General features: G+C 68.0%; 6 protein-coding genes across 6 annotated transcripts; 3 read left to right on the top strand and 3 right to left on the bottom strand.

Annotated features, from left to right (window-relative positions):
- The first annotated feature begins 1,317 nt into the window (after positions 1-1,317).
- Positions 1,318-5,436, top strand: MFAP1 (microfibril associated protein 1). Its single transcript, XM_074600284.1, has 9 exons — positions 1,318-1,787; positions 1,886-2,105; positions 2,276-2,405; positions 2,700-2,887; positions 3,399-3,507; positions 3,599-3,759; positions 4,004-4,163; positions 4,538-4,627; positions 4,755-5,436. Exons 1-9 carry the CDS (start codon positions 1,709-1,711, stop codon positions 4,935-4,937), a joined length of 1,320 nt encoding a protein of 439 aa, XP_074456385.1. The 5' UTR covers positions 1,318-1,708; the 3' UTR covers positions 4,938-5,436.
- A 377-nt stretch (positions 5,437-5,813) lies between these two features.
- On the bottom strand, positions 5,814-6,854 carry HYPK (huntingtin interacting protein K). The gene is made up of 4 exons (XM_074600589.1): positions 6,600-6,854; positions 6,385-6,440; positions 6,184-6,235; positions 5,814-5,983 (listed from the first exon to the last, which is right to left on the bottom strand). The coding sequence occupies exons 1-4, from the start codon at positions 6,783-6,785 to the stop codon at positions 5,888-5,890; spliced, it is 390 nt and encodes a 129-aa protein (XP_074456690.1). The 5' UTR covers positions 6,786-6,854; the 3' UTR covers positions 5,814-5,887.
- Positions 6,855-8,672: 1,818 nt separating this feature from the next.
- Positions 8,673-13,062, top strand: SERINC4 (serine incorporator 4). Its single transcript, XM_074601587.1, is given in 12 exon segments — positions 8,673-8,723; positions 8,846-8,992; positions 9,970-10,148; positions 10,228-10,307; positions 10,391-10,484; positions 10,548-10,759; positions 11,044-11,139; positions 11,221-11,347; positions 11,647-11,719; positions 11,946-12,032; positions 12,035-12,264; positions 12,709-13,062. Coding segments are annotated over 12 exon segments (1,590 nt in total). The 3' UTR covers positions 12,923-13,062.
- Positions 13,063-18,231: 5,169 nt separating this feature from the next.
- SERF2 (small EDRK-rich factor 2) lies at positions 18,232-18,968 on the bottom strand. The gene is made up of 3 exons (XM_074601434.1): positions 18,877-18,968; positions 18,559-18,667; positions 18,232-18,452 (listed from the first exon to the last, which is right to left on the bottom strand). Exons 1-3 carry the CDS (start codon positions 18,881-18,883, stop codon positions 18,389-18,391), a joined length of 180 nt encoding a protein of 59 aa, XP_074457535.1. The 5' UTR covers positions 18,884-18,968; the 3' UTR covers positions 18,232-18,388.
- A 37-nt stretch (positions 18,969-19,005) lies between these two features.
- LOC141748816 (peptidyl-prolyl cis-trans isomerase FKBP8-like) lies at positions 19,006-21,690 on the bottom strand. Its single transcript, XM_074601433.1, is given in 8 exon segments — positions 19,006-19,391; positions 19,479-19,582; positions 19,736-19,813; positions 19,889-20,061; positions 20,131-20,348; positions 20,610-20,698; positions 20,781-21,016; positions 21,019-21,690. Coding segments are annotated over 8 exon segments (1,176 nt in total). The 5' UTR covers positions 21,260-21,690; the 3' UTR covers positions 19,006-19,354.
- On the top strand, positions 21,258-26,753 carry LOC141748736 (uncharacterized). The gene is made up of 11 exons (XM_074601235.1): positions 21,258-21,653; positions 21,782-21,823; positions 22,230-22,348; positions 23,180-23,310; positions 23,386-23,510; positions 23,730-23,832; positions 24,194-24,401; positions 24,795-24,849; positions 25,105-25,276; positions 25,355-25,399; positions 25,585-26,753. The coding sequence occupies exons 1-11, from the start codon at positions 21,258-21,260 to the stop codon at positions 25,647-25,649; spliced, it is 1,461 nt and encodes a 486-aa protein (XP_074457336.1). The 3' UTR covers positions 25,650-26,753.
- The last annotated feature ends 761 nt before the right edge of the window (positions 26,754-27,514 follow it).

Raw genomic sequence — 27,514 nt, 5'->3', positions numbered from 1 at the left:
AGGGGTTGGGTCCCAGCTGTCCCCCGCCTGCAGCCTAGCAGGATCACAGTGACCCAAGTGGATCCCAGCCCACAGAGGTGCTGAGGGCAAGAGGAGAGTCCCCCAGCAGAGAGCCTGCCTTGGTGCCACCGCAAGGACCTCCCACCCCAGCAGAGCTGGGCCCAGAGCAGGGATGGTATGGCTGCCGAGCATCAGGTCTGCGCAGCCCAACACCAGCTGAATGAGATCCCCCCAGGAGGACACATCCCAGCCCAGGACACCGAAAAGAATTGAATTGTCTGCACGTCCTTTGGGATCGTGCTCCAGCACTGACCCACCAACTGGAACTGCACGCTTGCTTTGGTGCTTCCTGGCTGCCACCTCCGGCGCTGGCCTGGCCTCACACAGCCCCCACAGCATGGCCACGAGAGCAGCTGCTCCGGTGAGCGCAGGGCAGGCACCGGCAGCACAGGGTTAAAGCACAGCTCTGGCCCCTCTGCTTCCCAAATTCCCCTGTGCAGAGTGCTGGCAGGTTGCCTTCCCGGAAGACAAAACCTCTTCCTTTCTTGTGAGAAGGTGACACAGGACGGCAGACGTGGCTGCGGTGGTTTGTGACACAGTTTTGCCCAACTTCAAGAGAATTCTTATCTTCTGTGGCAGGATACCAGGGCAGGGGCAACTCACGCAAGCCAATCGCTCCCAGCTCTGCACTCGACTTTCCTCTGTGAAACCTCACACCTCTCGGAGGCTGACGTGGGCAGCACCCAGTTGCTTACAGAAAACCCCCGATGCCGGCCATGAAGCAGCCATGGCCCCAGCCCTTCCCGACACACATGCTGCCACCGTCACCTCGCCAGTGCTACTGGGAATCCCAGGAGATGCCCCAGCCATGCAATGCAGTGTGGCGGGAAGGTCCTGCTGCAGCAGCAGCCCTGCCACCCGGCACTGGCCGTGCCAACGGCTGCAGTGGGATACGTAGCTGCACAGGGGCCACTTGTCCTCGCTGCCCCGGAGATGGGGACCTGAGTGGCAGCACTGGGGCTGGATGGGGCCAGCTCTCTGTGGGCAGGGTGGGACGGCTGGGGCTCAGAGCTGAGCAGGGGCTCAGAGCCAGAGCTCCAGCTCCACCCCAAAGCAGCTGCACCCGTGGCGGGCACAGTGCAGACCCACCGGCAGCTCTGCCACTGGGCCCTGCTGCGCACCGACGGTGTCCGTCGGGCGCAGGGCGCGCCCCGCCGCCCAGCAAGGCGCCGGGGGCGCCGAACAGACGGCGCCCAGGCGGCCGTACGAGCCTCTGCGGTTCGTCACTCCCACCCCAGCCCCGCACGAAACACTTCCGTACCAGGGAGGGGCAACAGGCGACGGCCGGGGCCCCAGAGCCAGCAGCCCCGGCCGTCACGGCACCGGGCAGACGCGGCCGGAGACCGGGTCTGGAGACCGGGTCTAGAGGTGGGCTCCTCCGCCCGAGCAGCGGGAGCCCCAGCCGGTGCTACCCGGACTCTGCCCCACCGCGCGAGGGACCCGTGCGGCTGCGGCCTCTCTCCGCGGCCCGGAAGCGACCGCCGCGCCGAGCGTCACGTCCGGTCAGACGCCGCGGAAGATTCCCCTTCCGGCGGAAGTGAGAGTGCGATTCCGGTTCCGGTTCGACGGCTGCGAGGAGACGTTGTTAGCGGCTGCTGCTCTACCCTGTCCCGGGCCGTCCCGTCCCGTCCCCAGCCCCACCGCCACCATGTCGGTCCCCAGCGCCCTCATGAAGCAGCCGCCGATCCAGTCCACGGCGGGCGCCGTGCCCGTCCGCAACGAGAAGGGTGAGTGGGGGGGCTGCGGCCGGGACCATCCCAGCCCTGGTGGCGGGGGGACGCGGGCCCGGTCGCGGGGCCCCCGGTGACGGCCCGGGCTCCTGCAGGCGAGCTCTCCATGGAGAAGGTGAAGGTGAAGCGGTACGTGTCGGGAAAGCGGCCTGACTATGCACCCATGGAGTCCTCGGAGGAGGAGGATGAGGAGTTCCAGTTCATCAAGAAGGCGAAGGAGCAGGAGGTGGAGCCCGAGGAGCAGGAGGAGGAGCTCGCCAACGACCCCCGGCTCCGGCGCCTCCAGAACCGCATCGCGGAAGATGTGGAGGAGCGGTGAGTGCTGGGGTCATCAGGGAGCTTCCTGGGAAAGAACGTGTGGGGTCTGCTCACACTCGACGGTTCCAGCATTTACCAGTGCCTTGTTAGGAATGAGTCATGAACAGTCAACTTTATGCAGCCTCTTTGCATTTGAAGTGACATTCTTTAACTGGGGTCTGTTGCAGGCTGGCAAGACACCGTAAAATCGTGGAGCCTGAAGTGGTTGGAGAAAGTGATTCAGAGGTGGAGGGGGAAGCTTGGCGCCTGGAGCGGGAGGACACCAGCGAAGAGGAAGAGGAAGAGATCGATGATGAGGTGCGCTTGCAAAGCCAAGTAATGGGCCCAGGGAAGCCCCTGAATGACACAGGTTGGAACTGTCATTTGCACGGACATGTGGGCTGTGTGGTGGAGCTGGACAAGTGTCACAACTGGCCGTGATTTAACTTGTGGGTTACTGTACTCTTGCATGGGACGGGACACCGGGAGAGGCCACTCTGCATCCAGAGGGACGGGCGTATTATCTCATCGCCAGCACTTCTTATACAGGAAAGCAAGAGGGAAGCGGTAGCAGGGCTGGTCACCTGACTCCTCTGTGTCTGTCTCTGTTAGGAGATTGAGCGTCGGCGTGGGATGATGCGTCAGCGAGCACAGGAGAGGAAAACGGAGGAGATGGAAGTGATGGAGTTGGAAGATGAGGGTCGATCCGGAGAAGAGTCCGAGTCAGAATCTGAGTATGAGGAGTACACAGACAGCGAGGATGAAATGGAGCCGCGTCTCAAACCTGTCTTCATCCGCAAGTGGGTGACACAGCTGTGCGGGTCAGCTCTGGGCAGGATACAGGAGGCAGCGGCCACACAGACACTGCTGCTGTGGTCTCCTCTTCCTCGTTGTGGGGCAGGGGTTCACCTCCTCCGGAGGGAGTGAGGGGCGATCCCAGCACCGACAGCCCCTTGTCAGCTGCATCAGTCGCTGCAGGATCAGGCTGTGGGTCAAAGTTGCAGCAGGGTCTGACCAGAGCCCTCGGGCAGGTGCCGTATGGTGGCAAAGGGAAGCTATCAGCGGGCCGTTCCCCACAGCTGGTGGCCTGGTCTCCCTTCGCTCGCATGCGTGCCTGCAGCCGTAGGGGAACAGCGTGGTAGCCTCAGTGTGGGCAATGCTGGAAAGGGGAGAGCTCTGGGACTCGGCCTGTCCTTGGAGAGAGAGAAGGCTGAAAGCGGCTGCGTTGCATGATGGGGGAGGTCTGTGAGGAGCCAGGCAGCTGCGCTGGCTCACAGAAGGGCTGAAGGCTGTTGCGGTTCCTGCCTGCAGGAAGGACCGGATCACAGTTCAGGAGCGAGAAGCAGAAGCCTTGAAGCAGAAGGAGCTGGAGCAGGAGGCAAAGAGGATGGCGGAGGAGAGGCGCAAGTACACCCTCAAGGTGCCAAGGGGCGGGCTGGGGGTCGCGCAGGGAGCGGGGCAGTGGCTGCGGGGCAGTGGCTGCAGCAGGCTTAGCTTGTTCCTTGCTGCAGATCGTAGAAGAGGAAGCAAAGAAGGAGCTGGAGGAGAACAAGCGCTCGCTGGCAGCACTGGATGCGCTTGATACAGATGATGAGAACGACGAGGAGGAGTACGAAGCCTGGAAAGTACGTGAGCTGAAACGTATCAAACGGGACCGTGAAGAACGAGAAGCGTAAGTATTGTCTGTGTAGATATGAGGCTGAGAACGCGCAACCCAGTCCCCGCAGGCCCATGGGCAGTTGAGGCATCTCTTTCTCAGGCTTCCCTTCGGCAGCATGGCTGTCCTGCCTCAGGGTGCCTTTGGTCCCCTGCGGAATCAGTAAATGTATAATCCCTCGGACGGCAGCTGGTGACAGCGGCTCTCCCAGGAGGGTGCTGGGGGAATGCAGGGTCTCAGGGGTTTCTCTCCTGCCCAGCATGGAGAAGGAGAAGGCGGAGATCGAGCGCATGCGGAACCTGACGGAGGAGGAGCGCCGTGCTGAGCTTCGGGCCAACGGCAAGGTCATCACCAACAAGGCAGTGAAGGGCAAATACAAGTTCCTGCAGAAGTACTACCACCGCGGCGCCTTCTTCATGGTGAGTGGTGCTGCGAGGGCCTGGGCACCAGCAGGGCTGTGCGGGGCTGACTTCCTCCTGCGGGGAGCCAGCAGCGGTGCCCGGGGGCTGGGGGTGTTTGGACCAATGGACCCTGACAGAACTGAGCCAGCTCCGTGTGGGCTATGGCCCAGGTTCTGGAGGAGTGGCCTAAGGGGATGCGAGGGTGGCTGCCAGGGACAGCTGGGGGACAGCGCTTGTGTCACCCACCTTCAGCAGTAGATTAATAGGGCTGCAAGTAGCATGGCAGGCCCTGGCAGAGCAGCAAAATGCGCTTCTGGTGTCTCTCCCTGACTGCCTGCTGCTGGCACTTGCTGGAAACTTGTGGGTTGAGCATGTGTGTCCTTCTGCTGCAGGATGAAGACGAGGAGGTGTACAAGAGGGACTTCAGTGCCCCGACCCTCGAGGACCATTTCAACAAGACCATCCTGCCCAAAGTCATGCAGGTGGGTGCACTGGCTGCAGGGTACCCGCTCTGCATGCCACACTGAGGGGATGTGATTCCTCGGTGGGGGAGCTGTGGGTCCCAGCATCCCCCCTGAGCAGCTGTTCACGAGCTCCTCTGCTCCGCAGGTCAAGAACTTCGGGCGTTCAGGGCGGACAAAGTACACACACTTGGTGGACCAGGACACCACCTCCTTCGACTCTGCTTGGGGCCAGGAGAGCGCGCAGAACACCAAGTTCTTCAAGCAGAAAGCAGCGGGCGTTCGGGACGTCTTTGAGAGACCCTCCGCCAAGAAGCGAAAAACCACTTAAAGGGAGCAGGCAGGAGGGCACTTCTCTGCCAGCTGCTGGGAGCCTGGCCAGGGACAGAGGGGACACAGCACTGTGCCAGGACTCGTGTGGTGACAAGCCCTTCCTTTGTGCCCCTGTGCCACGCCTGCCCTGTTGACAGGGTGTCCCACTGTGGAGACCCAGTGGGCTCCCTGCCCTGGTGCCGTGGAGGACGGCCACACCGTGCTGGCCAGGCCTGCAGCCAACCTGAGAGCCTCGGCAGCACCTGCCAGGGCTGGGCAGGAGCAAGGCAACGTCCCTGGCTCCATCACACCCGCTTTTGGAGGAATTAATGGAGTTTTATACCTGTCTGGTCCACAGCATCTCCCTATCGCCTGTACTTTCCCCGTTGTCAGTTTGGGCCCTTTTCTGGTGTGGGACAGCAGTGACCCCATCTCCCCACCCTGCCTCTGCAGGGCCTGGCTTTTCTACCTGTGCATAGGGGTGGGGTCATTTTGATTAAAGCGGTCATTTTCTTACACATTCTGTCCGTGTTGTCTGTGGAACGCAGCTGAACCGTTCTGTGCCTTCGTGCGAGACGTGGTGGGCTGGTGCAGCTGGACTTGCCGAGGCGGGAAGGGCCAATGTAGTGTTCCCCTGCCAAACCCGCTGGCACATGAGCAGGGACAGTGGAGCGACAGGAGCTGCTCCCCGTGGGAGAGCCGCTGCGCTCTGGAACGAGGGTCCGAGGTTAAAAGTGGGAAGAGCGGCACATCGCGGCGTTGGGGCAGGTCGCCTCGTACCACTCCAGTCACAGTGGTGTCCAGTGCTGCCAGCACGATGCCGCAGGCCCGGCCCTGCTTGCCAGTCTCTCTGGGAAGGGGCAGGCGCCTGGCGCCATGCAGACCACAGCAACAGCCCAGTCCCACCAGTGCCTTTATTGGGTAAGGTAACACACACCGCGTCTCCGGCGAGGGAGTGCCCGTCGGCGCTCAGTTGGTGAGGGTGATGAGCGCCTCCACCACGTTGCCCATGTGCTCGCGCAGGCTGCGCTCCGCGGCTGCCCGCGAGATCTCCATCTCCGTCATCTGCAGGGAAACAGCCACAGCCCCTGCAGCGGCCGCAGCACGGCACGGGGACCAGGCCACGGGGCAGCAGCGGGGGCCGCCCGGCACCGTCGGCCAGTGGGCACCAGCCTCCTCCTTGGGCATGGTTCCAGTGACCAGACACCGGCTGCAGACGAGGTTTGGGACACGCCACCGCCCGCCCGGCTTCCCCCCCTACTCACGATCAGCTCCAGGTCCTCCTTCTTGATGGTCACTTTTGCCAGCTCCTTCTCCCTGCAGCAACAGAGAGACAAACCGCCGGTGAGACTGCCGGCCGTCCCCCTCCTCCCCACCGGCAGGGTTCCCTCCCGCCTCCGCCGGTGAGACGACCGGCAGAACCCGCCGGTCGGTCCCCAGCGCCCCACGCGAGCACGGGCCGTTACCTCTCCTGCTTCGCTTTCTGCTCCCGGGACCTCCGGTCTCCGATCACCGACATGGCCTGCCGGGACGAGCGCAGTCACCGCGCTGCGCGGCACCGGGTGGGCCAGCGCCGCGCCCGGCAGCACCGGCACCGGGAGGGGCGCCGCGGCGGCCGTGCAGGCGCGGTGCTCAGGGCGCGGCTCGGCCCCCCTCCCCGCCCCGGTCCCGCCCGCCGCACCGTTTCCAGGTTGGAGCTCTGGATCTCCTTCTCCTCCGCGTAGTCCGTGACGCGCTCCAGGTCCGCCGCGCCGCTGTCGTGCTTCCGCGGCTTCTCGGCCGCGCGCCCGCCCGCCCCATCGCCGCCGCCGCCGGAGCCGTTGGGCTCCGTCTCCAGCTCCAGCTCCACGTCGCCCTCCGCCGCCATCCCGCCGCCGCCGCCGCGCTTCCGCTCACGTGCGCCGCCGCCGCGCTTCCGCTCACGTGCTGCCCGCCGGAACCAGAGGGCGGCGGCGGCGGCGGCGGCGGCGGGCCCCGCCCTCCCTGCGGGCAGCCCGGCCCCGCCCCCGCCCCCCCCCGCGGCTCCTCCTCCGCCGCCTCCCAGGCAGCGGCCCCGTCCCGCCGCCGGCGGGCGCTGCGGAGCCCGGCGGGCCGAGCGGCAGCGGCGGAGCGGCTGAGGCGCGGGTCCGCGGCGGTGTCCGGGCGGGGAGGGCGGGGCCCCGCCGCCGCCGCCGCCGCCGCCCCCCCCGGACCGCCGGGCGGGCCGGCGCTAAGCCGATAAGAGGGTTACGGATCCCGATTTGGCTCCCGCCGCAGTCGCACGCGAGGAAAGGACGCGCCCGGGCCCGCGCCGCCGTTGCGGAGGTGCCCGGGCGGGGCCGTGCCCGCTGGGCGGTGCGCCCCGGGGCTGGGCCGGGAGACCCCCGGGAGCGGGGCCCGCCGGCGCCGCATCCCTCCCGCACCCCGCGTCCCCACCGCACCCTGACGGGGACACCGCGTCCCCTCTGGGGACAGACCGTCCCCGCGCTGCGCGGGGCCGGCGGGGTTTAGCCCCAGCCAGCAGCGACCCCTCGGTCACCGCTCCCCAGCTGGGGCGGGCAGAGAACTGGAACGGCGGCAGTGAGGAAAAAGTTGTAGGTTGAGATAAAGACAGTTTAATAACGCGGAAGCCAACGCGTGCAAGCAAAGCAAAGCAAGGAGCCCATTCCCTGCTCCCCGTGGGACGTGGGGGTTCAGCCATGCCCAGGGAAGCCGGGCGTCACGCGGGATGGTGGCCTGGGACGGTGACCCTGTGGTGGGCTGACCCCGACCAAGCGCCCACGCAGCCGCTTGCTCCCCGCTTCCAGAGCAGGAGCAGGAGAGAAGAGGAAGTGCAAAAGTAAAGAAAAAAACCTCATGAGTCGAGATACAGACACTTTAACCTGTGAAGGAAAGGGGAAAAATAAAACAACCCCCAGCGTGTAAAGGCAGTTACTCATCGCCTCCCACCAGCAGCCGGCACCCAGCCAGTGTCCAAGCAACACGCTGGGAGCCAAAACCCTTCAGCTCCCCTGCCGCCAGCCTCTGCCAGGACAACGCTGTGTCATGGAGCGTCCCTTCGGCAGCCAGGGTCGGCTCTCCCGGCTCTGTCCCCTCCCAGCCCCCTGCCCAGCCTGGCCTCCTCGCCGCGGGGAGAGCGGGGAAAGGGAGAGCCTTGCCGTGGGGCGAGCCCTGCGCAGCCGCAGCCTGAGCACCCCTGTCAAGGCTGTTCTAGCACAAAGCCCGAGCAGCTGCAGAGGAGCTGGAGGAGGCGACGCCATCCCAGCCAGACCCAGCACAGGGGCAGCAACAGGCCCCCCGCACAGCCTGGCTTGTCCCCAGCTGCTGCCCGCGCTGGGGGGATCCTGCTCCCCGGCTGGATGTGCTTGTTGCCCTCTTCATGCCCCATGGGGTACCTGTATCCCTTGGGTGCCCACGGGTGTCTTTGCACCCCTCCAGCCCTTTGGGACCCCCATGCCCTCCAGCCACCCCGCACAGTCCCATGGCACCACTGCGGGACCAGCGCCCCACGGACCCCACGTGCCCCACCATGCTCCCCATGCCCCCCATGCCCAAGCTGGCTGCCGCGGCCTCATCCTGCCCAGTGAAGGGCCAGGGTCCAGGCGGGGCTCCCCATGGCAAGGGGGTCACTGGTGGACCCTGGACAGGCTTCCTGCAGAGCGCCCCAATGGTGGCTGCCGGGAGGTGGTGGAGAGCAGATGGCGGGGCGGGCCGAGCCGACAATCCCCCCTAATCCCATCAGGGCAGCGGGGGCCAAGTGGAGCCAAGCCGGGCCATGGCGGGCACACGGGCGCACGGCCGCCTCCTGCACTCGCTGCTCTGCCAGGTGGGACTGAGGGGGCTGCGGGGCTGGGGGGTACGGGAGGGCTGGACCAGGGTGGGGGTTCCAGGCCAGGCTGGGGGGCAGCTCTGGCCTGATGGGGTCCCTGCTGACCGTGCTCCCCCCAGCTGTGCGGCAGTTGTGGCTGCAGCTCCTGCCACGGGCTCCGCGTGTCCACGGGCACCCGCATCCTTTACACGCTCCTGCATGTCCTGGCCTCTGCCGTGTGCTGCCTCATGCTGTCCCGCACTGTGGCCCAGACCGTCAGGGAGAAGGTGATGGCGGGAGCTGGGACACCGGGGGTGCTGGGGTGCCAGGGGTCCCAGGGCACCGGGGGTGCTGGGGGTCTGTCGTGGGTTAAACCCAGCCAACAACCAGGACCGCACAGCCGCTCGCTTGTTTTCCCTCCAGTTGCGATGGGGAAGAGAATCAGAAGAGTAAAAGTGAGGAAAAACTTGTGGGTTGAGATAAAGACAGCTCAATAGGGAGAGCAAAGCTGCACACGCCAGCAAAGCCAAGGAATCCATTCCCTGCTCCCCAAGGGCAGGTGGGGGTTCAGCCATCCCCAGGAAAGCCGGGCTCCATCACTGTAATGGTGACTTGGGAAGACAAATGCCATAACACAGAAGGTCCCTGCCCCTTTCTCCTTCCTCCCCAGCTTTATGTACCGAGCGTGATGTGACATGGCATGGAACATCCCTCTGGTCAGCTGGGATCAGCTATCCCACCCATGTCTCCCCCCAACCCCTTTGCACCCCCAGCTCTCGCTGGAGCGGGGGGTTTGAGGATCAGAAAAGGCCCCGATTGCTTAGCAACGATCAAAACCACCAGTGTGCTTTCACACATTTCCTCATCCCAAACCCAAAACAAGCACTACACCAGCTGCCAGCAAGAAAGTTAACCCCATCCCAGCTGAAACCATGGTACCAGGGGTACCACGAGTGCTGGGGGTGCCAGACATCCCAGGGGTATTTAAGGGTTCCAAGAGCACTGGAGGTACCAGCATTGCCAGGGGAGACAGGAGTACTGGGAGCAACAGGAATGCTGGGAATGCCAAAGTCCTGGAGGAGCCGGGGGGGAAGGGGTGCCAGGAGTACCAAAGATGCAGGACTTGCCGGTGCTGGGGGTCCCAGGAGTGCTGGGGATGGAGAAGGTACTGGCAATGCTGGGGTGTCAGCAGTCATGTGGTGCTGGGTGCCGAGGGGTGCTGGGCACACCAGCAGCCCCATGCCCTCGCTCGCCCCGCCTGCAGGTGCCCTTCTCTGCTGTGCTGTGCGAGCACCTGCCCGGGGGCACGGACTGTGAGCGGCTGGTGGGCTCCTCGGCCGTCTACCGGGTCTGCTTCGGCACTGCCTGCTTCCACCTGGTGCAGGCTGCCCTGCTCCTCAACGTGCGCTCCAGCGCCGACTGCCGCGCTCAGCTCCACAACGGGTACGGGGACAGGACGGGACGGGCTACCGAGGGGGGGGCTGCTGGGGGCCCTGTCTCCCTGACGCTCGCTGCCCCGCAGATTCTGGCTCCTGAAGCTGCTGGTGCTGGTGGGGCTCTGTGCCGCCAGCTTCTTCATCCCCGAGGACGGCTTCATCCAAGGTGTGTCCCCCACCCCTCCTGAGCCGGCACTCCGGGGCCCCGTGTGCCCCCCGTGCCAGCCCCACGCTACCCTCTCCCCCCAGCCTGGCACTACACAGGCGTCTGCGGGGGCTTCGCCTTCATCCTCATCCAGCTGGTGCTGATCACCGCCTTCGCCCACACCTGGAACAAGAACTGGTGAGTGCCGGGGGGCCGGGTGGGCGCCTGCCTGCTGCCGGCTCTCACCCGCTCTCCCGGCAGGCTGACAGGCGCCGCGCAGGACAAGCGCTGGTACCTGGCCGTGCTTCTGGCCACCGCCGCCTTCTACACCCTCGCCTCCGCCGCCTTCTCCTTCCTCTACAAGTTCTACACCCACCCGGCCGCCTGCCACCTCAACAAGGCACTGCTCACCCTTAACGGCAGCCTCTGCGGCATCATGTCCTTCATCTCCATCACGCCCTGTGTGCGGCTCAGTGAGTATGGCACGGCAGGGCACCGCACGGGCTGCCAAGTTGCAGGGCCAGCTGCGTCCTGGGGCTGCTTGGTGGGGGTCGGTGGTGGCTCTGGGCTCCCAGATAAGGGCAAGCAGATGGGCACCTGGGGAGGACCCGGCTCCCGCTGGTCACTCCTGTGCCTCGGCACAGGGCGTTGGGCGGGGGAGCGGTGGGAGGGGGCTGCCCGTGGCCCACGCAGAGCTCGTCCACCAGCTCCCGCTGCTCCAGGGGCTCCGGTGACACCTCTGACCCCACTCTTGCAGAGCAGCCGCGGTCGGGGCTGCTGCAGTCCTCAATCATCAGCTGCTACGTGATGTACCTCACCTTCTCCGCACTGTCCAGCCGCCCCCCAGAGAGAGGTGGGTGTCCCCACCTGCCTCTGGCAGCCCCCCCCACACGCACCGGGGCACGCACCCGTCTCACCTCCGTCCCCCTCACAGTGCTCTACAAGGGGCAGAACCTCACCGTCTGCTTCCCGGGCGTCCGACAGGATGAGCTGCAGACAGAGGACACCACCGTCGCCGTCCTGGGGGCTGCCATCATGTACGCCTGCGTGCTCTTCGCATGGTGCGTGTGCCCGTGGCGCCGGGTGGGCACTGTCCCTTCTGGGCACGGCCAGCCCCACAGGTGCTGCGTGGGGACCCTGTCCCCAGCCCGTGGCAGGGACAGTGGAGTTGGGTTGGGTGATGTCCTGAGGGATGGCAGGGCTGGAGCAGGCTGGGCATCTGCAGGCGGGCAGGGGCAGCGCGGTGACCCCGGGCACTGCAGGTCTCCGGTGGCTGTGCCGGGTCCATGGGGCGGGCTGGGGGCCTGACATAGGGTGGTGGGTGCCCGTGTTACACTTTCTGCCTCTCTCACGGGCACAGTAATGAAGCCTCCTACCTTGCTGAGGTCTTCGGGCCCCTCTGGATGGTCAAAGTCTACAGCTTTGAGTTTAAAGTGAGTATGGTCCTGGCACCCCGCAGCTGTGCCCTATGTCCTGCTGCCATGGGCACCCCAGACCCGCCGCCCCAAGCCCTCCTGAGCCCCAGGTCCTGGTCCTGAGGCACGTTTGTCCAGCCAAGCACAAGGGGCTTCCCTGGTGGGGCCGGACCCTGCGGCCGGGCGCAGCTTGGCAGCGTGGCGGGGCTGCCGTGCTGTCACCCGCACACTGCGCTCTCTGCAGAAACCCTCGTGTTGCTTCTGCTGCCCCGAGAAGATGGAGGAGGAGCTGAGAGGTGGGTGCAGGGTGGGTGCAGCAACACACGCCCTCGGGTGCTTGTGTCCCAGCCCTGGGGGGCTGGCGAGGAGGGGGCGCAGGAGCCACCGTGCTCCTGTGCTCTCCCAGGCACCAAGCAGATGTGCGAGCAAGTGGAGGAGACCAACGGGGCACAATGCATCGTCCAGGATGAGCGAGACCGCGTGGTCTACAGCTATTCAGCCTTCCACTTCGTCTTCTTCCTCGCCTCACTCTACGTCATGATGACCCTCACCAACTGGTTCAGGTAGGGCCCCATGCCGCTGCCCAGCCCTCCGCACTCTCGCTCCCCTTCCCTGTTGCTGGTGCAGCCGCCCGGCTGGGACTGCAGCGCCCCAGCACCATCACCCCCCCAGCGTCACCACCCCACCGGCTCCCACCCGCTCCCCGCGAGGGCTGGGGGTGCTGTGCTCCTCGCTGCCCCTCTGCTCCAGGCTGCGCCAGTGTCACCGAGCTGGTGCCTGCTGGGGAAGCGCATGGCTTTGACCGACAGCCCCCGTTGACTGCAGCCCATGGCTGCGCACTGCAGAGATGGGCTGGGGTCTGGGGGGCTGTGGGGCTCCACGGCAGGTGGGATGTGCCCAGGGACTCACAGCCGCTGGGACATGGGGTGACCTGGTGGCCGCAGCTGGCCCTGGGAACCCCCGTGCCGGCACCTCCCAGGCGCCCAACGCCCGCCCTCTCCCACCAGCTACGAGAATGCGGTGCTGGAGACCACCTTCACGCATGGCAGCTGGTCGACCTTCTGGGTGAAGGTGTCCTCATGCTGGGCCTGTGTCCTGCTCTACCTGTGGCTGCTGCTGAGCCCCCTCTGCCTCCGCGGCTCCCCCCAGCACCGACGCAGCAGCCCGGCCCTGCGTGTCCTACGGCGACGTGCCCCACAGCGCATCAGTGTCTCCACGTAGTCCCTGCTGGGACAGACTGTGCCTGGCGCCGTGCGCGGCAGCAGCCGGGGCTGGTCCCTGCCATGCCCTGTGCCTGTGCCGGGTCCCGCTGGCCTCCCCTGACCCCCTGTCCCAGGAGATGGCAGCATCTGAGAGACCGAGGGGGACCCAGGCGGTGGGCACTCCCGAGGACACGGGTCCTACGCTGAGACGGAGCCAGCGGGGCGGTGGGTGCTCAGCCCTGGCTGATGCTGGGCTCCCCCTTGGCCACGCACTGACCACCAGCCCGGCTGCCCTGGCCCGGGGCTGGCTGTGGGAGTGGGGCTCTGCCCCGGCCACCTGCGCGTCTCAGCTCACCCTCCGGTGGTGTGCTCATTGTAAATACCTCCTTGAATACATTTTTACATAAAACTCTGAGCCGAGCCTGTGCCGTCCACCGCCATGCAGGCTGCAGCCATGGGGCTGAGCACAGAGGTGCCAGCAGCACCCCAGCGCCCGCCCCCTCCATGCACCGGTCACGGCCAAGGACGCCTTCGGGGCGGCTCTGCTGGAGAGGGGGACAAGCCGGGGGGTGGCAGAGCAGGAAGCGCTGGCCTGGGGACCGGGGCTCCAGGGGGGCATTCAGCCCACGGCCGGTGCCCTCAGCACACTCCCAGCTGAGCCCCTGGAGGAGCCAGCCCCCCTCGGGACACAGGGATGGCTCCAGCATGACGTGGTGCCGGGGACACCGGCCCAAAAGGTGCCTGTGAGCTGTCAGGGCACCGAGCCCCAGGCGAGCACCTGCCCAGGCAGCAGGGACCGTCCCAAGCCGCTTGGCCAAGGACCTGCCCCAGCACACCAGGGACAACGCCGGGACACGGGGTCCTGTGGGCACCATGCCCAGCCCTGGCTCCAGCCTCTCCTGTCCTGTCCCATCGCATCCCACCACAGCAGCTGGGAGCAGTGACCACAGCCGCCCCAGAACACCCTCCACCCTGCCCACTCTCCGTGACCGAGCAAAGCCCCGGGGAGGACGGATGGGCAGGCAGACAGACCGATGGAGCCCCTGGCACCTGCCAGCGCCCAGTGCCCGTATGGTCCGGTGGGGGGGCTGGAGGCACTGGGTGCAGGTACCGGAGCAAGACAGGGCACCGAGGGGCCCGTCTGGGCCACCCAGGAGGGTGCGGTACCAGCGGTGCCGCAGGACGGTGCCCCAGGCCCCCGCCCCACCCGCAGAGCAAACACGGCGGGGCAGCACCTGGGGCCACGGCACCGGCTGCGCCCAACGGGCCCCACGCAGCAGCGGTGGTGGCTGGTGCCAGACGGGGACCGACACCCGCAGCCAGGGGTCCCAACAGGCCCTGCGCCCACCGGCGCGGCAGGATACGGCTCTGCAGGAGGTGAGGGCAGCACTGCGGAGTGGGCAACACGGGGGTCTGGCACGGTCCCCACGTGGCAGGGCAGCTGCCATGGGGTCCCTGGCCAGAGCAGCGGGGGCTGCACCAGCAGCAGGGGGGGTCTGCAGTGCCCGGCACGGGGCTGCCCTGGGCGCTGTGACTTGCACCTTCCCCAGGAGATGGAGGCACCCACACAGGGCTTGGGGACAGGCATCGGGCAACTGCGGCGCCAGCTCGGGGACATCGCCCAGGTAGGGCCGGGATGGGGCCAGGTGGGCGCCCCTGCAGCCCTGGGCACCCGAGGGACCCCGGTGCACCGGGCTGCGCCGCAGCAGGGACCCATCTCACCCTGCCCAGGAGAATGACCGTCTGCGCCGCAGCCTTCACGAGGCCGAGCGTGGCGTCTCCCAGCTGCAGGCGGAGCTGGATCAGCTGCGGGGGGACTTCTCCGAGCGGGACCAGCAGCACAAAAGGTGGTATTTTGGGGGGGGGGGGTGGGTAGGATGGCAAGGCTGTCCCCAGCTCTGCAGGGACCCTGTGCCAGCCCCGTGTGCCGCTGCAGCAGCCGAGCGCAGCACTGCCAGCGGGTGCCCCACCGAGCCCAGCTGCAGGTGGAGGGGCTCTACCAGACCCTGTCCATGGCTGCCTGCCCTGACGCCGTGGGGAGGGCCAGCCGTCCATCGGGGACGCGCTGCCCCACTCGGCCCAGCGGTGAGCGCTGGCAGCCGGGAAGCCTGCCCAGAGCTGCTGGCACGTCCCTCCAGGCCTGCCATTGGCAAGCCCTGTGACGCTGGGTGTCCTTGGGGCCCCCCGGCTGTCCCAGCACCACCACGGGCAGCTCTGCCGCCCCCGCCACGGGGGCACAGCCCCTGCGCCAGCCCAGGGCAGGTCCCGGTGGGGGCCCTGCCGTGAGGATGCCGTGCCCCTGCAGGGAGCAGCTGGCCCTGCGGGAGATGGCGGAGAAGAGCCTGGCGTTCACAAGCTACGTCAGGATGCTGCAGTATGTCCGAGCCTGGCCGGGCAGCAGCGGGGAGGCAACCACGGGGGCAGCCAGGGACATGCTCCCGCCTGGAGCAGGGGGTGCCGTTGCTGTGGGTACAGCCCTGCCCTGGCTTGGTCCCCTGCTGCCCACCAGCCTCAGGCTGCTCCCTCCCACCAGGACAACAAACAGGACCCTCTGTGAGAGCAACATCCGCCTGCGCTCAGCGCTGCTGCTCAGCCCGCACAGGGACCCGCCAGCGGTGAGCCCCGCAGGGGACGGACAGGTCCGGCACCCACCCGGGTTGAGGGGCGCAGGGATGCTGTCCCCCCACAGGCACACGGCAGGCTGGCTCGGCTGCCCTGACTCGCCCCGCCTGCACCCCCGGCTCCGACAGACACAGCACGCAGGCAGTCACCAGCACTTGGACCCACATGAGCCCCTGGAGCCAGAGGCCACAGAGTCCCCACGCCCCAGGTACTCCCTCACCTCCTCGCACGGTGCCTCTGTGCTGAAACGCCTTCTCCCCGCAGCCATCCCCCCTCGCCGCCTGCCCAGAGGGCACCCGCAGCAGGTGAGCGATGGAGGGTGGAGGGGCAGCACCGGCTGCAGACCCCCTCCCTGAGCACCATGCTCTGGCACAGGCACTGGGGGGACAACTCCCCACACCACTCGCCCCCTGCCACAGCCTCCTGGGCAGATGGAGACCTGGTCCACAGCGATGCCAGCCTCGGGCAGCAGTGGAGCTCAGCCTCCAGCTCCGATACGGCCTCCTCGCTCAGCAGCAGCTCAGAGGATGGGTCTCCCCCCAGCCCCCGTTGGGGCACCAAGGTAAGGGAATCTGTCCCCGGCCTGGTGCACCAGGCTGGGGAGAGGGACACAGATCTGCTTGCCCACAGCTCCCAGGCTCAGGCCCCTCACCGTGGTGTCTGTCACCCAGCAGGCCTCCAGCCCCCCAACAGGTGATGCAGAAAGATCCCCCCGCTCCAACGGGCGCTCCAGCAAGAAGAAGCTTCCTGCCTTCGCGCCAGAGGTAACTGGCAGCTCCCCATCCAGGGCAAAAGGGCCAGGCTGGGGGGAGCTGGGGTACCCCTGCGCTCCATGCCAGCCCTCCACCTCCACTTGTCTCACCAGGGGTGTGAGAGGAGCGAGGAACCCGTGTCCCCCTGCCCCATGTACCGGCTGGTGCTGGCAGGGGACGGGGGCACAGGGAAGTCCAGCTTCCTGCTGCGCCTCTGCACTAATGAGTTCAGAGGAGACATCTCCAGCACCCTCGGTACACCCCCCAGCACCCCTGTGCTTCCCCCTGGCCCCAAGCACCCTCGGTGCCCAGGCCAGGGCACAGGAGCAGTGCCTGACTGTCCCTCCTGGCAGGGGTGGACTTCCAGATAAAGCAGCTGCTGGTGGATGGGGAGCAAACCACGTTACAGATCTGGGACACAGCGGGGCAGGAGAGGTGAGAGCACAGGGACGGGGGCTGCTGCCGCCACCGTGCCAGGCCAGCTGGGGATGGGTCCTGCTCCAGCAGCAGCCCCATGGGCTGGGGGTCACCACAGCAGTAGTGGTGACACCCCTGTTGCCAGGTACCGGAGCATCACCCAGTCCTACTTCCGCAAAGCCCACGGCATGCTGCTCCTCTACGACATCAGCTCCCCAAGCAGCTTCCTCAGTGTCCGCCAGTGGATCGAGGACATCAAGGTTGGCAGGAAGGGCCTGACAGGCACCCAGCCCCTACGGGGAGGGGCAGGAGCCTCGGGGCTTCCTCAGGTGCAGGGTCTGGACCCACACCGTGCTCCCAGGCACAGCGCAGACGTGAGAGGAGGCAGCCGGCGTGCGGCAGAGCTCTGCGGCTGCCGGAGGAGGCGGGCACAGCAGCAGCTGCAGCCAGAGGCTGCTGGCCCCGCAGAGTCCTGAGCCGCCCTTCCCTCACGCAGGCCACCGAGAGGCCACTGCCGCTCATGCTGGTGGGGAACAAGATGGACCTGCGGCCCAGCCTTCCGGAGGCGGCGGGGGTCCGCACAGCCCACGGGCAGCAGCTGGCCATGGTAAGCCAGTGCGCCTTGGGGCCGCCAGGGCAGCAGGGACCCCACTGACACCCACTGTCCCCTCAGGCCCACGGGTCGCTGTTCTGCGAGGCCAGCGCCAAGGACGGCACCAACGTGGTGGAGGCCGTGCTGCACCTTGCCCGGTGAGGAGCCCTGCGGGGCCCCCAGCGCCGCCGGGCTCCATCCTGCCCTGGCAGCAGGGCCATCTGACACCGCTTCTCCTGGCCCTGCAGGGAGGTGAAGAGGATGGTGGGCCAGCATGAAGGCCACAGCGCTGGGCTGGACCTCAGTGTGCCCCCACGGGCAGGTCGGCCCTGCTGCCAGACCTAGCGCAGGAGGTGGCCAGTGACGGCTGCCGCGCTCCCCACAGACAATCCCCACAGAGGTGCTGCGGTGCTGGCACTTCACCCTGCTGCAGCTTCTTCGCCTACTTGGCCCCACCGGCTGCAGGAGCGGCCCAGTCACCATCCCCGTTGCCCCCCCTCCCTGCGACTGGCCCCAGCGCCCCCCTTCCACCCCCACAGCATCCCCTCCTTCTCCCACGCAGTCCTTTCCTAGTTCCACTCCTCCAGGCTTCCAGCAATCCCATCCTCCCCAGGATGTTTGTCCCTCACCACCTCCGCCCACACCTCGCCCCCGAGGCTTCCCACACGCCCGGGGCTGTGCTCGGGGTCCCACCGGCTGCTCTGACCCCCGGGCGATGCCTGCAGACACCTCCCAGGCCAGGCCCCATCTTTGTTCCTCACCATGAAGATGCAGCTGCTCCACACCGCCACCGCCGTGCTTAGTCCGTCCCTCCTCTTCGCCGTCACGAAACACGGCCACCAACGCTCCCTCCCGGCCGGGGGACACGGCGGCCGCGTCCCCTCCCGCTCCCCAGCAGCCCCAGCCCCCCCGCCCGGGCGCACGGAGAAAGGAGACAGGGCCTGCTGGGCTCCACAAGCTACTTTAATAGGAGATGGACCCGAGGCGGGCGCGAGGCGCTGCCGGGGTCCCCGGCGGGGCGGCCCGGCCCCGGGGCTGTGCTGGGCATCCTGCCGGCGGGCGGCCCGGCCCCGGGGTAGCGGCGGCCCGACCCGGCCGTGGGCTACTTGGCGCCCTCCTTCTTCTCGTCAGCCTTCTTCTGCTTCTGCTGCATGATCTCCGAGTCCCTGCGGGAGAACCCGTCGCCGGGCTGGCAGCGGTACCGGCAGGACCACGGGGCCAGGACCGGGAATGGGGGCGGGGGGGGGCCGGCGGGGCCAGCCCGGCGCTCACCTCTGCTTGCGGGCGGCGGCCGAGAGCCCGTCGTCCCGCCGCTTGCCCTTGCCCGAGTCGCTCTGCTTCTTCAGGTTCTTCTGCCGCGCCAGTTCGCGCTGGTTCCCGCCTGCGACGGCGCGGCCGCCTCAGAACGGCCCGGCCGGCCCGAGGCCCGGCCCCAGGGCCCAGCCCCCGGCCCCGCGGCCCAGCCCGCGCCCCGGCCCCGCGCTCATGGGTCACGGCGCCGCTCCCCCCGCCCCCCAGGCCGGCCCCGGCCCGCAGGGCGGGTCACGGCGCCGCTCCCCCCGGCCCGGCCCGGCCGCGGCCCGCACTCACGGGTCATGGCGCCGCTGCCTCCCGCCCTGCGCTCCGCCGCCACGTCCCGCACTGCCCCCCCACCGCCCCGCCCCGCGCACACCTTTAAGGGCGCGGCGCGGCCAATCGCCGCGCCGCGCCCGCCCATGCCGCCTGCCTATTGGCCGCCGCGCCGGCTAGGCTCCGCCTGATTGGCCGCGGGCTACGGCTGCCGATCTGCCGGCGGGGGCGAAAAAGCCGGAAGCTGGAGCGCAGGCGCCGGAGCCGCGCCCACGGGGGGGGCGCGGGGGACGGCAGGGGACACGCCCCCTCGTGACGCTCCGGAGGCGAGGCCTCGTGAGCGGCGTGGGAGGGGCGGGGCGATGGGGGGCGGGGACGGGTGCCCGTAAGCGGGTGCCCGGAGCCGCCCCCGGGCCCGGCCCCGGCGGCCCCGGCGGCCCCGCAGCTTCTCCTTCATCCCCGGCGCGGCGGCTCCTCTGGGCGGGCTGCGGAGCGCCGCTCAGGCCTCTTCTTCTGCCGCGGGCGGTGCCGGGGGTCTGCGGGGACGGACCGTCGTAAGCGCCATCCGGGGCCGAGCGGGCCCAGGACGGGAACCCGCCCCGACCGCCTGGGCCGCTACGTACCCGGGGCTCGGTGGCGGCACCGGCCCGTGGAGGGATTCCTGGGGGGCGGCGCTGGCCGGGGGGCTGCGGCGCTTCGCCAGCTGCGACAGCTCGGCGTGGATTACCTGCGGGCGGCGGGGCGGCTGCGGCGGGCAGGGCTCCGGCGGGACCCCTGACGGCCCCGGTGCTCCTGTAGCCGCGCTACGGCGGGACTCCCGACGGCCCCAGCGCTCCCGCTACCCGGCTCCCGCGGACCCCCGCCCCCCGCCTGGCCGCACCTTGCTGGCCGGGTCCAGCTCCAGGGCTCTCCGCAGGACGAGCATGGCCTCCGCGTCCCGGCCCTGCTGCGCCAGCAGCTGCGGGGAGAGGAGCGGGCGATAGCGGACCGCCGGGCCGGGCTGGGGGGCGGTGCGGGGCTGTGCGGGACCCACCTGCCCCCGCCGGAGCAGCGCCCGGCCGTTGTCGGGACTGATGCTCAGGGCCGCCTCGCAGGATGCCAGCGCCTCGTCCGCCCGCTCCAGCTTCATCTCGGCGGCCGCGCAGTTGTTCAGGCACTTGACGCGCTGCTCCCGCAGCTCCTCTTCCTCCTGCGGCCCGGGCGGGGCTGCGGGACGAGCGCGGCCTCAGCGCCCCGGCCCCGCCGCCCCGGCCCCCCCTTCCCGCCCGGTCTCACCGGAGGCAGGCCCGTCGAGGGCGCGCAGGGCCAGGCGGTAGGAGTGCAGCGCGGCCGCGAAGTCGCCCCGGGTGAAGTGGAAGTTGCCCCGCTCCCTCCGCTGCGCGCCCAGGAGCAGGCGGTCGGCGGGCGGCAGCGGCTGCGGGTCGGGGCCGTCCCGCACCTCCAGCAGCGTCACCTCGAACAGCAGCGGCGCCTCGGGCGGCACGTCGGGCTCCCTGCGGGCACAGCGCCGGCTGCCCCTGCCCGACCCCTACCCGCCCACCCCGGTCCCCCTACCCCTACCCGACCCCTGCCCCTGCGCAGCCCCTGCCTGCCCCGGCCGCTACCCCCCCTGCCCCTCCGCTGCTGCCCGGCACCTGCGTGTCCCGGCTCCCCTGCCGAGCCTCTGCCCTTGCTCACCCCGGCCCCCCTTCCCCTGCCCGCCCCTGCCCTGCCCCGGTCCCTCTGCTCTCCCTGCCCCTGCCCTCCCGCCCTACCTGCCCGGGCGGCCGTAGCCGTAGGGGAAGGCGGCGAGGAAGAAGGAGACCTCCCCGGGCTGCATGGTGGGGACGCCCAGCTCCAGCGCCTGCGGAGGCGGACACGGCGGGGCTGGCCGGGCGCGGCCCCGGGCGGCGCTCGGCCCGCACCGCGCCCCGGCCGGGGCTCACCTGCACGACGTCGCCGTGGCCCGGCACGAAGGTGAGCCGCGGGTCCCGCTCCACAAGCCCGCCGTCCTCCAGGGCGCCCAGCACCTTCACCGACACCTCCTGGCCCGGCTGCGGCCGCGGCCCGCCCTGCCCGTCCTGCATCACTCGCTTCCGCAGCAGCCGGTCCTCTGCGGGCGGGGGCGGCCCTGAGAACCGCCCCGGCACCCCCGGCCCGGCTACCCCCGGGGCCGCCCGCGGCTCTCACCCGTCAGGTCGCTCCAGCCGTCGGCCGCGAAGAGCGGCCCGAAGCCGCCGGGGCCCAGGGCCACCAGTGCCTCCAGCCGCCGGTAGAAGAGCCGCTCCTCCTGGCGCACCGACGGCAGCGGGATGGCGGTGTGGGGCAGGAGGAACCGCACCCGCCTGCCCCGGCCTGGCCCCTGAGGCGGCCCTCGGGCTCCAGCCTCCCTCTCCGGGGAGCCGCCGGGGGAGGGTCCCGGCATGCCGGACCCCAGTCCTCCCCGCTGCCCGCCGCTACCCCCCGGGGCCCGGCGGCGGGCGCCCGCGGCCCCCAGCCCGCACCGGCCCCGCCGCGCAGCGACTGCCCGGGGCCGCCCGGGCCGGGGCCGCCGCCGAGCGCATCCCGCCGCGCCGTTACCTAACACCGGGAGGCGGCTCAGGGGATTAGCCCGGGCCGGCGGCAAAAATAGCCGGCTCAGGCCGAGCCCTGCCGCGGGGCTCCCGCCGCCGCCCCGCCCCGCCGCTGGCCCCCGGGACCGGACCGGCCCCGCCCGCCGCTGTCCCGCACTCCGGGCCACGCCGCGGCCGCGGGCGGAGCTGCGCGGGCGGCTCCGGTACCGGGGCTGCGGGCCGGGCCCCCGGCTCAGCCTCCTGCACGTGCGGCTCTCGGCGGCGGCGGCGCGGGCGCTGCGCGGCTGCGGGCGGCGGCAGGTGGGACCGGCCCGGGCGGGGGGAACCGGGGAACCGGGCGCAGGAGAACGCACCGGCGCCCGTTGCTGTTGCAGGGCGCGCCGGGGCCCGTGATCGCCTTCGAGGGCAGCCAGGGCGTGAGTGGGGGGCCGGGGAGAACCGGGGGGGCCGGGGAGCCCAGGGCGGCCAGGGAGTGGGGGGATCGGGGGATGGCCGGGGAGCCCAGGGCGTCCACGCCGTGGGGGGATCGGGACGGACAAGGGGGTGACCAGGGCACCCGGGGAAGGCGAGGAGAAGGGACGATGGAGCGGGACAGGGGAACGCACGGCTGCCGGGGAGTGATGGGGACCGAGGAAACCAGGGCGCCCACGGCACTAGGGGACCGGGAGGGACACGGGGGGGCCTGGGGGTGAGTGGGTCGGGGACCGGGGAGATGGGAGGGCCGGGCCGGTACCCTAGGGCCGGGTGGTGGCGCCGCGGGGAGAATCCGCTGTGCCCCGGGGGACGGGAGGCTGCGGCTCTGACGGCCCGTCTCACTGGCAGCTCCTGACGGTGCCGGGAGGCCCCGGTACCCCCCCGCGGCTCTTCGCCTTCTCCCTCTCCCGCTGCGGCCGGGACGAGCCGCAGGGCAGCTTCGAGTGCGTGCGGCTGCCCGTGCCCCGGTGAGCTGCTGGGCCCCGCCGTCCCGGGGCTGTGGGACCCCCCGTCCCCCCGGTCCCCTTTGTGCTCGGGGCTGTGCCGGCAGCACCGCCTCGGGGTCAGCCCCAGCCACGCTCCGCTGGAGGGACCGTGGGCACTGACGTGTGCGATCCCTGCCCTGGGGCGCCAGCTCCCACCACTGCCCAGGGCCCACTCGGGTCCCCTCCCGCTCACCTCGTGGTCCCCAATGTCCCCGCCCAAGCAGCCCAGTGCTGCGGGTTCTAAAAGTCCCTGAGGTCCTCTCCGAGCTCATAGCATCCTGAGCACCCCAGTCCCCATAGGGGCATCCAGAGGGCCGGGGCAGTGGCAGCCCTGGAGATGGGCCCTTTGGAGACAGTCTGGGGACAGATTCCCTCGTCCCTTGCTTGCTCGGGTGCTCACCTCACAGGGCCATCTCTGGGTGTTGCACGGGGCTGTGGGAGCGGGCCGGGCTCGACTGGTGGGAGGTGTTGTCTTCTCCCAGGCTAGGTGAGAGCTGACTGGACAGCCTGGGCAGCATCCAGGAGAAAATCACGGTCTGTGCATGGGAGAGCACCCGCTCACCGCTGCGAGAGCGTCTGTCCCCGGCGGAGGAGCCCTGCAGCAGAGCAGTTGTTGAGCCCGATCCGGCTGTGCTTGGCTATGGTTAGTAGGGTGCCACAGGTGGCACTGGCCCAAGCGACAGTGGGTGCTGAGCCTCTGCCCCCAGCCAGGCTGGGGTTTGGTGGCTGTGGGGGGGCCCGCTGTCCCCCTGGGACGACAGTGCTGCCTCCTCTGGGACCAGCTGTCCCTGACACGTGTCCATGTCTCGACAGCAGCCAGCCCTGGGGCTTCTCTTCAAAGCCCGGCTCAGTCCCGGGCCCTGCAGCCCTATCGCAAGCACAAGCTGGTGCGGACACCGCCGGGCAGGCACGGCAGGGCACAGCTGCTGCCGGCGCCAGAGGAGGTGCGCGTACCGGCTGTGACATCTTCTCGGGTGCGGGAGCGCTGCAGCGCGCCCACCCTGCTGCGCTCCCCCCAGGTCGCGGGGGTGGATCCCACTGCCTGCTGCTGCCGTGGGAAGGGGACGGCGGCGGGCCGGGCGCAGGAGGACTGGCCGGGGAACATGGCCCGGGAGCAGCAGCAGGATGCCCCACTGCAGCACAGGTAGAACAGGGGCCTGGGGGCAAGCAGCGGCGAGAGGAGTGGGGTCTGGGGGTGCTCGGTCGCTGCTGGAGTCTGGCCATGAGCATGCTGCGTTCACCCCGGGGTTCTCGGCACCCTTTGGGCAAGACTGGGCCCTCCCCTCTGCTGCCCGGGCACTCGGCCTTTGGAGGCGTTTTCCCCAGCTGTGGTCTCTGGTCTCCGCTGTATCCCACTCCCCAGGAGACAGAACTGTGGACCCTCAGCCCCCTCCTTCCTGGTGCCTCTGCAGCAGCCTCTGGAGCACGGCTCCCCGTGGGCCACCGGCAGGAACCTTCTGGGGGTGGTGAGTGCTCGTGGGCTGGGGCAGCAGAAGCCCCCAGGTTTGCGTGGGGAGAGCCTGGTTCACGGTAGTGGCTTCCTGAAGGCATCGGGCTGCTTCTCCTTCCCGGCAAAGCCTCCTTCTCCCCCAGCCCAGCTGCTCCAGAGGTCTGGACTCTGCCTTGTGTCCCGTCCCCCCTGTGCAGGGGGGAGTGGGGGGCACTGGCCCTGCTGTGACACCCCAGCACAGCCCAAAGGACAGGGCATGCCTGAGTGCTGGCATGAAGCAAGGGACGCAATAGCCCTGGGCTGGTGGGGGACCCTGTGGCACCGAGTCCCAGCGCGGGGGCCAGGACAGCCTGCAGCACAGCAAGCTTGCCTTCCAGAAGCGCCTGGCACTGCTGGATTTCTCAGATCCAAGAGCCAGCAAGAGGCACCGGAGCCTCCTGCGGACGCTCAGCAGGCAGCACCCAGGAACTCTGGCCCCCAGCAGCCGCGCCGGGGAGCTGGAGAGCCCAAGGAGCAAGGAGGAGACGGGCCATGGCTGGGAGGAGAGTGCCCCGTGCCCGGAGCAGCACCCCTCTGTCCCCAGAGGTGGGGGGCTGCTGGGGGAGGGGGACAGGGACCCAGCCGGGGGTGCACGGCCCTGCTGGTTCCTGCAGCAAAAGCTGGACCAGAGCCCTGGGTGCCCTGGGAGGAGGCAGGTGGCCCAAAACAGGACTCCTAGCAAGCAGAGAGGTGTTGGCCCAAAAGCCAAGGCAAACGTGGGGAAAGTGCAGCCTCATGGCCAGGGGCCGTCCCTCCTGCAGCTACATGGCCGAGTGGGGCAGCCCCCGCACCCCACTGTCCCCGGGGCTCCATGGCCACCAGGGCCCTGTGAGCCCGGCTTGGGGAAGGGCCTTCCAGCATCCCGGGGGTGGGACAGGTCCTGGCGGAGGCAGGGGAGAAGTGCCCCAGGAGAGCTTTAACACGATCTGCTCCGTGTAGATGCCAGGTCCCAGCCCAGCTGCTCCTCCTTAGCAGAGACCCCGGATTACTTGCGGTAAGTTTGGCACTCGCTGCCACGGGGGTCCCCTGTTCCTTCGTGTACTTTGTCCCAGCCCCGCAGCGTGGGACGAGCTCCCTGCCTCACCCGCAATGGTGGCAGCACGGGCTGCAAACCAGGCCCGGGCACAGCCCTGCCCACTCGCTGCCCCCCACGCCAAGGGCCTCGCCAAGACGTGGCAGCGCCAGCCCCCGCCCCGGCAGCGGGGGTCCCACAGCCCCGTGGAGAACGCGCTTCTCCCGGTCGCTGCAGCAGGTACCACACCATCTGCTCGGTGGGGCAGCGCTGAGCCTACGAGGCAGCGTTCAGCACCAACTACGCCGAGTACCGCCGCCTGCACACGCGTGTCGGCAACGTCAGCCGCAGGTTCATTCAGCTGGGAGCCAAAATGAAGATGCTGAAACAAGGAACGAAGGAGCACGAGGCAAGGGGGAGCCCAGGGGCAGGATGGCGCCATACGGCCGTGCTCCAGCTCTGCTCACCCACCTCTTTTGGGTTTCAGGCACTCGAAGCTACGATTTTGCACGAGTACAGCCACTTCAAGAAGGTGAGGCTGGATGCCAGGCACAGGCTGTGTTCCCTCAGGGTCATTGTCCATATAAATGTCCATAAATGTCCATAAATGTCCATAAATGTCCATAAATGTCCATAAATGTCCATAAATGTCCATAAATGTCCATAAATGTCCATAAATGTCCATAAATGTCCATAAATGTCCATAAATTATCCTAGCTACCACCAGGAGAAGAATCGCTGTGAATACCTGCGCCAGAAGCTGTCTCACATCAAAAGCCTGATCCTGCACTTTGAAGGAAGAGGGAGCTCCTAGGCAAATTGCCGCTGCAATTCCTTTTTCCTTGCTTATCAGTACCTGTTCCTGAAGTGGTGAAGGAAGCAGCTCCCCGAAGGTGCGTTAGATTAAGGCTGAGGTTCAGGAGTGCACCGCAGCCCAGGACACTGCCGGGCCGCTCCTGCTGCCGTTTCACCGGGGCTGCTGGTCTCCTGCTCCGGCAGGAGCTCTGGCTGCGGAGGCAGCGCCAGGCTCTTGGAGACCCTTTGCTGAGGCCAGAGACAACCCTCGGGGATGTTACTTGAACCCTCTCACGGAGCTGGGCCAGCTTTCCCCGGCCCATGCCAATCACGTTTGCTGAGTTAACCTAAGAAGCCTTCCTCTGATGTCTGCTTCTTCTCAGCTGAAGCCTCATTAGCTTTAGCTTAATTGCAGCACCACGGCAAGGGATACCTGGGCAGCCGGGAGCACTCCCCAGCCCAATGCCCTTTCTCACATACTTTGTCCTTCTTGCCAGAAAGCTTCGCCAAACTGCTGCTTCCTTCACCCCGGCTGGTCCAGCTCTGGCAGCGACGCTTACCAAGACAGGGCTTTGGGCCAGAGCCACCAAGGAACTTAACTCCTGCTTAGCGCCCAGCTGCCACCAGGCCTGGTCACAGACCAGGGAGCAAAGCCAGGATCAGCAAAGCTTCCCCTGGCTCTCCCGTGCCCATCAGGGGAGCACAGCTCCGGTTTGGTTTTACAGAAGGTAGTCGTCAGCAGTCTGAAGTGGAGCCTGTCGTAGCCCCCTGCTCCTTGCACTACCGCCTGAAGCCTGCAGCCAGCTGAAGGGTCCCGCCAGCTCGAGGTGCAAGGACCACTCAATGTCACGTGTATCTGTCCCCCCAAACACGCACTCCTGTCTGTTCTGGGGGACAGAGCACCCGACAGCCAGCAGCAGGGTACAGAGGGTAGATGTCGTTAAGATACCCACATAGCTGGGGAAGGAATTCTTGTTTCAGAACTGATACTGCATAGCTGTTGTAGACAGAGAGCTGTGTGCTAAGCATTGCATGTTCTACTGTACCTGGAGAATTCCAGCAGCAATAAATAACTGGTACGCAGCCTTTGGAGTTGCGGGGGAGGAATCTACGGAGAAAGCAAGCCCCGGCTCTTACCATGGTAACTGCCACAACACAGCAGAGCCTTGAGCCTGCTGATCCTCGCTTCAGCTCACGGGCAGCCCGAGACGCTCGGAGACAGGGCAACAGCCCATCTCTGTTCACCCACTGCCTCACTCCCCACCCTCCCCATCAGCACGGGGCTGCCCGCACCCCAGGGTGATCAGCCACAGCCCACACCACCCACCCACAGCATAAGATCCTACTCCTCTCCCTCCTGAAGCAAAAGCCACAGCTACCAGCCGGCTTTCTGCCAAGAGAAGCGATGATCTTAAGTTAACTGGTCTTAACTGTCCCAACCACACACAAGCTCCGGAGAAACCTCCTGGCTGCGACAAACACCCTCAGCACTGGCCCTCCTGGAGTTAGCAGCACTCCTCCCCTGCACTCGACTACTTCTGCACCAGCTTCAGAGCTGATTTATTGCTGCCCTTGTGCACTGTACGCCTCCACTTGTCCAGATCCAACAGTCACATTAAGTACTACACACTCCTAAACTCGCTGAGGCAGCACGCAGACAGCAAAAGCGTTTGTGACCAGAGTCCCATAGCCCAAAACCCGCACCAATGTAGCGCCCGAAGCAGAGCACATTGGGACAGTTGCTGCTACTCCCTTCTGGAAGGACTCGCATTAGCTGAAGAAGATCGAGAACAGGCTAAAGGCTGAGCTTAGTGTCTCAAAACAGACTTCTAAAGGCTCGCTGGAAGAAACC

The sequence above is a fragment of the Larus michahellis genome, chromosome 9 (assembly GCF_964199755.1).
Source record: "Larus michahellis chromosome 9, bLarMic1.1, whole genome shotgun sequence".
NCBI lineage: Eukaryota > Metazoa > Chordata > Aves > Charadriiformes > Laridae > Larus > Larus michahellis.
This window is presented reverse-complemented; position numbering and strand designations above follow the sequence as displayed.